Source organism: Tasmannia lanceolata, unplaced genomic scaffold, assembly GCF_043159265.1.
Source record: "Tasmannia lanceolata isolate RefF3 unplaced genomic scaffold, GAP_Taslan_0.1 ptg000013l, whole genome shotgun sequence".
In the NCBI taxonomy this organism is placed as follows: domain Eukaryota; kingdom Viridiplantae; phylum Streptophyta; class Magnoliopsida; order Canellales; family Winteraceae; genus Tasmannia; species Tasmannia lanceolata.
In genome coordinates this window covers 20352553-20363320 of record NW_027518690.1, presented here as the reverse complement: position 1 = coordinate 20363320, position 10768 = coordinate 20352553, and the positions used below count along the sequence as shown (strand labels likewise).

The following is a 10768-nucleotide window of genomic DNA, read 5'->3' as shown; positions in this document are numbered from 1 at the left end:
TCCTGTCATTCCTTTCCTTGTTTACACCTTTATAGCTCATGTACTAGCCTATCTATTTCTAACTGATTTCCCAACTTCCTAACTGATTCTGTTATTGCATCTAATCCTTAAGCCTTGTTGGCATCTCTCTTTTTCTATTGCTGACCCTCCTTACAGGTTGTACATCTACATGGCTTGTTACAGAACACCTTTACCTCACGAATCCTTAAGGTACCCCGAAGGATCATTGCTGGGGAATACATCTTCTATCCTAAAGAGTAATAACTCGGAAAGAGAGCGTGCCTTACAATGGCGGCCCGCGTTCCAAGACCACCCCAATTCCGGCCTATCACAATGCTCCTATCCAATTGTATAAAATTCACCGCACTCCCTTCCAAGTGGACATGCCTCGCCCCATTACCTCAGAGTATCAACACTGAGCAGTGCATACTTTGACAGACAAAATAGGTGAAAAACAACGAAATTGCAGAAAAGCACAAAATGCAAAAACATATCTGATTCATAGCTCCAAAATCCCTCAAGCAAGGTCCTTAGCCAATACAATGCAAAAGCAAGGGAAAAAAGAACTTCAAGGTCGAGAGACTCGAGCGCCGAATGCTCTTATACAGAGCAGCAGTGGAGGCCCGTGCTAGATTGGGTCACACCTTGCGAAGTTTCTCTCCTGCGCCACTACGAGAGTAGGCCGTTGACCATGTCTTCAAGTTAGAAGTGACGTGCTCAGGCCTGTCGCTCCGTCTTCGATGTTTCCCATTGGGCTAGCCCTACCTAGAAGTTGTCCTCCACCAAGCCCTCGCAATCCGAAGCAGACATGGACTCTGGAGGAGCAGAGACACTGAGGATAGTCGAGGACAAGCCTAAACAGGGGCACCGAGCTGCCCGGTCAGCCACAGACGGCCACCACCCTTGCGATCTCCGCAAAGGCACCCACCCGTCCGTAGCCGCCCCACCAGTGTCTCTCGACACAAGCTTCCTTTCCTTCGAACCACCAAGTTTTGCTCAAAGCCTATGCGGAAAGACGCCATGAGTCAACCCCTTTACTGACATCACTGTTGATACATGAGGTGACTCACCTTATCATGGTCGAAACATAAGACAAATTTTCCTCACAAACAAGAGGAGATACTCATTCGGACAAGGACACTGCCCCCGAGTAAGATCTAGTCGATAGTTGCTACACCTCCATCTCATCCACCACTGGGGGATACCAATGGTGGCAAATAGAAGGAACCTAGAAAACAGAAAAGGAGTGGATAAGGAGGAGAATACCCAACCATGAGACCAGAACGGTCCTTTTATAGACCTCTCCACCGCCTGCGAGATACCACCCACATTCATGGCAATGGCCGTGTCTTCATGTTCACGCAACATGGATATTGTTGACTATTTGACCACCATTATTATGGAGATTCCATTTTCTGAAGCTTCAAAGTGTGAGCTCCCACGCGTATTATCTGTTGCACGCACCTCAACCGTTCCACCTTGCTTCAAAAATGTGCACAATGATGGTGCCTCATCGATTCAAAATCACCCCATTAACATCATGTGATCGAGAGGACATCAAAATGAATCCCCTTACTAAACATGCATCCCCCTATTTACACTATTCTACTCGTCCCCACCAAACATCGATAAATCCCTCTTGACACCTGACAGGCGGACGAATCGGTGGACTAAAACTACTTCCCCGACTCGTTCCGACTCGAGGAAGTGGGGGGCTTTTATGTTGGGGGTAATTTTGGGCTTTTCACCAGAATACAACACATAGCCAAGGATCCAGGGACACCTAAGCCATCCAACCAATTTTTCAAATGAGCCAATCCAAACGACTCATGAAGCCTAGTGGATGTATATGCCACTAATTGTGTAATGGGTCATACCGTAACCCTTATTGCTACCTGCCACGACTTGGAGTAGATTTTGTCAATCAACAACTCTCGTACTGTCACTATCAAGGATAGTACAATGTCACGAGCCTAGCAATTTTCTTAGCTAAAATCGTGCTGCACTTGTAATGCACACCTCTATGCTTAGCATTGTTATTCTAAACATTACTTTAGTGATCCCAATCGGATCTTTAGCATTGAAATCAAAGAAAATCAATATTAAATTGAGATGAGTTTGAAGTACATTGTGCCATGGCTTTTCCTTTAAGGCGTGTAATCCAACGATCCTAATAGCTTTTCCGAGCACGGCAAGAGGTTTAGAAACGCCCTTTGATGCTTCTCTTACCTTTCACACCAAACAGTCTATGGGAAACCTCTCAAAGAAGAACTCTCTCTCTCTCTCTCTCTCTCTCTCTCTCTCTCAATGAGTTTTCAAGGTCAAGGTGTGTAGTAAGAGGGACCAAAGGTCTCCTTTTATAGGCTAAAGCTCCCATAGAACCTCCATTCATATGCCTAATTCGTTTGGGCATTAAACCTTAAATAGAAAGTGATATTTGAGCTTACTTTCCTTCACCAAACATTTCCAAAGTTAAGGTATAACCCTATGAACGTGAAAGTTTGCTATGAATGCAAGGCCACACCCATATTAGAAAGTCTAATCATGGAATCTTTTTTTCTTTAGAGATTCTACCAAGGTTAGAAGTTCAAACCTTCTAGAAACTTTCCAACAGTCTCTCACTTAGCCTACATGAGATGTATACCTTTCATATCAACAACTTTTACATTCCGTTCAATAAGCTATACTAACGGATCATGTAATCATTGGAAATTTTAACTATCCAATGACCTCCCCATGGTCACAAAGTAGCAAACTTATCAACATGAATAAGGTCCACTTTATGTCATTACCGACATTCTGCTTTCAAAATATCCATTTAATGTGCGCAATACAAATAGGGAAGTGATGTATCCGCCCATATTGATCGCCAGGAACACCCCCTGGCCCCTGTCAGTGTTTGTGGCAATCAGAGGCATTGAATTCTTCTGACATAAGTACCACAACCCCTCTTTAGTCATTGAAACACTGACAGGGGGTGTTCTTGGTGATCAAAAGGGGTGGATATATCATTTCCCAACAAATATGGAAAAGCGGATAACTTTATTTATCAGGATCAAAATCTTCAAAAGTGATCACAATATAATGTCTATAAACTTTATGCAGACTCCCACTAATCAACACAGCCGGACTTACTCAACAACCCCATGCGTGCTACATGGTCATTAAAGACCTTAGGTGGTAAGCCTTTCATCATTGGATCTCCAACAAAAGTGCGGTACTTATGTATTCAGTAGACACTAATTGATCCTGAATCATTTTCTAACAATAAGATACTTCAATCTAATAGCTTCAAACTATCTGACAACTTATTGTTTTTGGAAAAGAAAACTGCTGCGGAATTGTCAGAGTACATCTTCAACAGCTTCCTAATAGTATCAACAACCTGAAGCCCGGAGATAAAGTTCCGCAGCCATAAGGCATGTGCCAAAGCTTCCCAACATGCTATAAACTCTGCTTCCATCATAGATGAAGCCCTCATTCCTTGCTTTATGCTTCTCTAGGATATTGGTCATGCTGAAAGCATAAAGATATAACCTGATGTGGATCTCATGGTGTCCCGACAACTAGCAAATTCGGAGTCAGAATAGAAAATCACCTCAAGGCTATTTGTCTTCCTAAATGTGAGCATATAATAGTTTGTTCTTTGCAAATAACGCATAACTTTCTTAACAGGTTTCCAATGATCCATTCCAGGATCACTTTGATACCTTCCAAGCATGCCCACAACGTAGGCTAAATCTGGACGGGTACAAACTTGAGCATACATGAGACTTCCTACTGCATATGCATAAGGAATTCTCATCATTTCCTCCCGTACCAAATCATTCCTGGGACCTTGTGAACCACTAAATATATCTCTTTTAACCACAGGAGCAATGCCAGCTGCGCATTTATCCATGTTGAACCTCTCAGAACTTTCTCAACATAGGCTCTCTAAGATAATCACAGCAATCCTTGAGCCCTATCTCTGTAAATCTCTATTCCTATAACATAGGAATCTTCATCGAGATCCTTCATGTCAAAATCCTTAGAAAGGAATTTTTTGGTTTCCATCAAAATGCCCAAATTGCTACTAGCAACGCATACAATACTAAAATGATGAACTTGCTCCCATTGACCTTGAGATATATACATTGGTCCACAGCATTTTCCTTGAACCCGAATTCTGTGATAATTGTGTGAAACTTCAAGTACCACTGCCAAGAGGCTTGTTTCAAACCATAGATGGATCGGTCAAGCTTGTACATTAAATGTTCCTTGCCTTCAACCTGAAAACTTTCAGGTTGTGTCATATAGACAATCTCATGCAAATCTCCATTTAGGAAAGCAGTCTTAACAAGCATCTGATGTAACTCTAAATCATAATGAGCTACTAAATCCATGGCTATCATCAAAGTGACTTTCTTGAAAACAGGAGAGAAAGTTTCTTTGTACTCTATCCTTTCCTTTTGAGTGTAACCTTTTGCAACCAATCTTGCTTTATGTCTCTCAAAGCTACCATTGGAGTCATATTTGGTCTTAAAGCCCATTTGCAGCCAACTGGCTTGACTCCATTTGGTAACTCAGTGAGTTTCTACTTAGTTCTTCTCCATCGAGTAGCTCTTCCTTCATGGCTTGAAGCCATTATTTGACTGATCACTTTCCATAGCTTGATGGAAAGAGACGGGATCATCATCTATCTCTCCTTCATATTCGCACTCCTTAAGATAGACCTAATAGTCATTTCGAATGGCCGATCTCCTTTCTCTTTGGGACCTGCGCAAAGGCTGCTCAGTAGGAACTTCTATTGGGCCCTCTTTCGCAGGAGGTGTTATGTCTGTAATGGCTTCAGGTTCGACTATGTCCTCATGAATGGGGACAGACACCACCTTTTCTTGGAAAACTAGCGACAGAATCGTAACATAGTTATCCTCAAAAGTTATCTTCCTACGCACAAGACTCCCTCTGGAGTCGCCATTTTCTAAAAACTCGGCGTATTTAGTCTTTATGATACGGGTACTCTGACTAGGACGATAAAATCTAAAACCCTTAGACCTATCAGGATAACCAATGAAATAGTAAGTGATTGTTTTAGGGTCTAATTTTCTTATTTGGGGATTATAAATTTTTACCTCAACCAAGCATCCCCATATGTGCAAATATCCTAAAGTTGGCTTCCATCCAACCCATAGCTCATAAGGGGTTTTGGCAACCACCTTAGTAGGAACCCGATTTAGGATATGCACCGCTGTCTTTAAGGCTTCTCCCCATAGAAACTCAGGTAATGAAGAATTACACAACATGCTTCTCACCATATCCATAAGAGTACAGTTTCACCTCATAGCCACGCCATTCTGCTCAGGTGTCCCTGGCATTGTGTACTGAGCGATGGTACCGTTCTTTTGTAGATACATGGCAAAAGCTCCTGGATTGCGGCCCGTCTCAGAGTATTTACCGGAGTGTTCTCCACCTCTATCGGACCTTACAATCATTATTTTCAAATCAAGTTGACTTTCAACTTCGGTTTTATAAATCTTAAACATATCCAGGGCTCTAATTTTTCATTGATGAGATATGCATAACCATAGTGAGAAAAATCATCAATAAAGGTAATAAAGTATCTTTGTCCACCAACTATCGGAGTTGGAAAAGGTCCACAGATATGAGTGTGAATGATCTCTAGTAGACTCATACTCCTAGTGGCCCCTTTCTTACTAGTTTTAGTGTATTTTCCTTTTATGCAATCTGTACATACACCAAAATCGGAAAAGTCAAGTGGTTCAAGAACTCCTTCCTTCACAAGTCGTTTCATTCTATCTTTCGATATATGACCCAATCGTTTATGCCATAGAAGAGAGGAGTTATTGTCCATTTGACTTCGTTTATTATTAACATTTCCAATTTTACCATTCATATGCAGAGAAAATAGATTTTGAGCATGGGAGGAATCTAATTTAATCTTATATAGATTCTCCATCAAAACACCAGATCCAACCATATGAGATCCACGGAATAAAGTAAATTGTCCATTACTAAACTTAAATTCAAAACCATAGGAATCAAGTCTTGCAATAGAAATTAAATTCCTAGCAATAATCAGAACATAAAGAGTATCTGGTAAATCTAAGCAGAAGCCCGTATAAAAAATGAGACGGAATGTCCTTACGACTTCTGCATCAATCTATATTATGTTTCCTACTATAATGGTCTGTTGTCCTTTGCTCGGTTTACGACTTTGCACGTAACCCTGCATAGAATTTGTAATATGAACAGATGCACCAGTATCAACCCACCAAGTATCTTTAGGTGCATCAATTAAATTGGATTCAAAATACATAAAAACTAAATTATTACCTTTCTTTTCAAGCCATGCCTTGTACTTGGCACATTCAATCTTTATGTGCCTTCTTTTCCTGCAAAAATGGCATTTGATACCCAATTTGCCCTGAGGGGCAGTGCCATCCACTGGTTTGCCTTTCTTGCCTTTGTTTCCACCCTCTTCCCTTTCTTCTTAAAATTTGTCCTTGTGGGACCAAATGCGATGTAGTGAGCACTATCTGGCTTTTCCGCTTTCAACATTTCCTCTTCTTGGACACACATGGCGATTAATTCGCTCATGGTCCACTTCTCTTTCTGTGTATTATAATTAATTTTGAAAGGTCCAAATTGCGCAGGAAGAGAAGTCATAATGAAGTGGACAAGGAATCCTTCGGAAATTTCCATTTCCATCCTTTTAAGCTGAGAGGCCATGTCACTCATTTTCATTATGTGCTCACACACACCGCTATGTTCGTCATACCTGAGGGTTAGCATCTGCATCGAGGATGCTTCCAAGTGCCTTGGAAGTCCCCTTGAATTGCTCCTCAATTGCTGCTAAGTATTCCTTGGCGGTCAACTCCTTTTTGTCTTTAGTGTCAGGAATTGCACCCCTTGGCACGTAGTGTCTTAGCCTCGTGTGTACTTGTAGCCGAGTCCTTAGGTGGTTCGTCGATCAAAAGCGCACAGTCAAGTTCCATGTAACCAAGGGCAATATTCAAGTGTTCTTTCAATTTTCCATAGTTTTTCCCAGTCAAATGCTCAATACATGACAAATATCCAGCAATAGCTCTGTTTGGGGTAAAATTGGTCTTAACCCTCACTAGCTGGACACGTGGCATAGAATGATCTAACGGGTAACAATAGATCACCTTTCGCTCTCACTGATAACAGATCGTATGATTCCTTTTAGCCAGGTCAGCCAAAGTCGATAGAGATTAGATCTCACGATCAAGAGATAAAAACATCAAGCTTTGACTGGCACATACACCGAATATGATTCTGTTAGTTCCCAAGCCAATGGGAAAATGACACGTAGACTTCATACTGACAAAATATGTATGATCCCCTTTTAAAAGAGGACTCTCCCGCTCATATGAGGGGAGGAGAAAGTAAATGAAAGATGAGCTTCCTTTCGCTGAGAGAGCTCCATCTTCTCTGGCGAACCTCCTATCCAATTTCCGATCGTTGAAAGTTAGGTTCTCTGATTAGTTTACTTCTTGTAATCTTTCTTATCGTGATTTTTAAATGTAAACGTTGATTACCGAGTTAATAGTAGAAAATATCTTAGAACTTGATTTACAAGATCTTTGACATCTCTGTGTGAGTGCACATGATTTTTGGACGATAATTCTCTACCAGTCGTTCAATCGTTGAGCAGAAAATTGAGTTAACATTTTGGCGCCATCCGTGGGACCTCATCATTCTCTGGAGAGATCTCCGATAATGAAGAAACCTAATTCAAAGCAAACCGATAAGATGATCATGAGCAGTCAATCCGATCAAGGTTCTACTACCATTCTCCTTAACCGGACAAGCGGCATCTCCCTCAAACAGAAGAATCTCCGGTCGGATCTAATCGAGGAGACAATTTTCCAACCAGAGAAATGTACAAGGATCTCTCTCAACAAGTTTCCGAGATCCTTCGCTGATTACCACCCTTGCAGGATCTTCCAAAAGAAACTCAAGCTCCGGCTAATCGATCTCCATCAAAGGTGGATCTGGATGACAGTGAAAATTCACAAGAGGATCGCCATCCCCGCAGAAGACGCCGTCGAGAGCGTGCAGCCTCTATCTCCGTCACTAGTCCAGTACATACTAATTATGCTGCCTATCTACTGAAACATCATCGAAACATGCAGCAGAAGCATCAATTTCCAACTATGCTACAAGATCATGCGCCTACTACTGTGGATCGACAGATCGCTGCAGATTTGCCAGTTGCAGTTGTTGATCCGAACTTTGATGGGATCGCTAGGTTAGAAAGCCAGATCCAATAGGTGTGTCAGGAAATGAAAGCTCCCTATAATATCGGTATACTCGGCGAAAGGGAGAAAGAAGCAATTTCACCATTTACACCAGAGGTAATGTTTGCCCGAGTGGATCCAATGTTCGATCTAGCTCGTTTCACGTTGTATGATGGAACTACTGATCTATTGGAATTCCTTAAGACTTATCGAAGGGTAATGTATCTCAAAGGTGCTTCAGATGGCTTCATGTGCAAGGCCTTCTACTCACTGCTGAAAGGAAACGCCAGCATGTAGTACACTAGTTCAAAGCCTAATTCTATCGGATTGTTCCATGAGCTAGGTAAGCAGTTTGCTTCCTACTTTGCGAATAACCGGCCCCGGCACAGACCTACCGATGCATTGATCGCTCTGCGCTAGACAAAAGAAGAAACTCTCCGAAGTTTTATGAGCCGATTTAACGCTTAGGTAGAGCAGATCACCAATCTTGATTTTGACATCGTAATTGCAACTTTGAAATTTGCTACTCATAATCGAGATTTGAAGCTCTAACTCCATGTTGAACCTCCGCGCACTCTACAAGATCTTATGACAAGGGCAGACAGATTCGTCGATGCTGAAGAATCGTTGGAGTTAGACAAAAGCTCTGATCATCAAAGACTGCAAGACAAGCCAAAAGAGGAGAATCGGCAGACAAACAGACCAAACCGGCCACCAAGACCTGATGATAAGGATCGAAACCTATGACCGATTCCTTTCTTTGAAAAGTTTTATACTCCCCTTAACACAACAATTTCCAACATCTTGAACGAGATCAGGGACCAAGGTTTGATTCAGCTACCAAGGAAAATGAAGCCGACAAGTAAGACTCGGAAAAGTCAGAAATCTTGCCATTTTCATGAAGACCGTAGGCATACGACAGATGAATGTTTTCACCTTAAGGAGGAAATTGAAAGACTAGTTAGAGGAGGGTAGCTACGCCGTTATGTTAGAAATCTGCACAATAACGATCGTCAGCTTCCAAGATCAGAAGTCCGAAGATCCCCCTCCAAGCATCATTCTCCTGACCGACGAAGATCTCCTCCTAGATATCTTTCATCCAGTCTCCAGAGATCTCCCTCATCAAGGGGATTCGGACAGGCGTCGAGAAAGCACAAAATCTAACAATCATCATCAAATTGCTGGGAACATTGATATCATCTTCGGAGGGCCAGCGGTCGGTGGCCCTACAACTACAAGTAAATTCTTTAAAAGCTCTGACTAAGAAGTTGAGAACAAACGAAGAAAATGTTGAACCGATTATCACCTTCACATATGCATATTATAGTGGAGTCACGGTACCGCATGATGATGAAGTGGTAATTCGTTTAGTTGTTGCCAATTTTAATGTTAGCAAAATACTCATCGACACTGGAAGTTCGGTAAATATTCTTCATTATAAAGTGTTTGATCAAATGGGAATAGGTATGGATCACCTCACTCCAGTTGAAAGGTCCATTTATAGCTTTTCGGGTGCTCCGTAAAAATAGACGGACAGATTGATCTCCCGGTAACCTTCGGTACCAATAAATGTCAGAGGACGCTCATGCAGACCTTCCTTGTGGTCCAGGAACCTTCCTCTTACAACACAATAATTGGGCAACCCGCGTTGAATTAGCTCCAAGCAGTCGTTTCCACCCCTCATTTGAAGATCAAATTCCCGACTCCCCAGGGTGTCGGCGTCATATGCGGTAACCAAGAGCAGGCCCGATCTTGTTACTATGTTAGTTTGAAAGGCACCAATAAACCGAAAGAAGCATTTTCCATTAATACAACCGATTCTCGAGATAAGCCAAGGACAACTAGAGGAGAACCGATGGAAGAACTCAACAAAATACCTTTGTTCCAGGGAAATGAAGAAAAGAATGTCTAGATCGGTTCATTACTATAAGGTAAAATCAGAACTAACTTGATTAATTTTCTTCGAGCTAATGCGGATGTCTTCTCATGGTCAGCATCTGATATGCTCGGAATTTCTCCTGAGGTAATCATCCATAAGTTAAATGTGGATACCTCATTCAAGCCAGTTAAACAGAAAAAGAGGAACTTTGCCCCAGAGAGGCAGACCCATATCTACGAAGAAGTAGATAAGCTTTTAAAAGCCAATTTCATCAATGAAATTCACTACCCGGAATGGCTTGCTAATGTAGTAAGGGTAAAGAAGGAGAATGGAAAATGGAGAATCTGTATTGATTACACTGATCTCAATTGAGCTTGCCCAAAGGACCATTTCCCACTCCCAAAAATCGATACGCTGATTGATGACACCCTCAGTCACCAGTTGTTTAGCTTTATGGATGCATTTTTCGGCTATAACCAAATACAAATGTATGCTCCTGATATCCCGAAAACATCATTTATCATGGAACAGGGATTGTTCTGTTATAGGGTAATGCCTTTAGGGTTGAAGAATGCAGGAGCTACCTATTAATAGTTGGTTAACAGATTGTTCGAAAACCAGATAG

General features: G+C 41.8%; 1 protein-coding gene across 1 annotated transcript; it reads right to left on the bottom strand.

Moving 5' to 3' along the window:
* Positions 1 to 3277: 3277 nt before the first annotated feature.
* Positions 3278 to 3901, bottom strand: LOC143891064 (secreted RxLR effector protein 161-like). Its single transcript, XM_077395716.1, has 2 exons — positions 3599 to 3901; positions 3278 to 3499 (listed from the first exon to the last, which is right to left on the bottom strand). Exons 1-2 carry the CDS (start codon positions 3899 to 3901, stop codon positions 3278 to 3280), a joined length of 525 nt encoding a protein of 174 aa, XP_077251831.1.
* Between the last annotated feature and the right edge of the window lie 6867 nt (positions 3902 to 10768).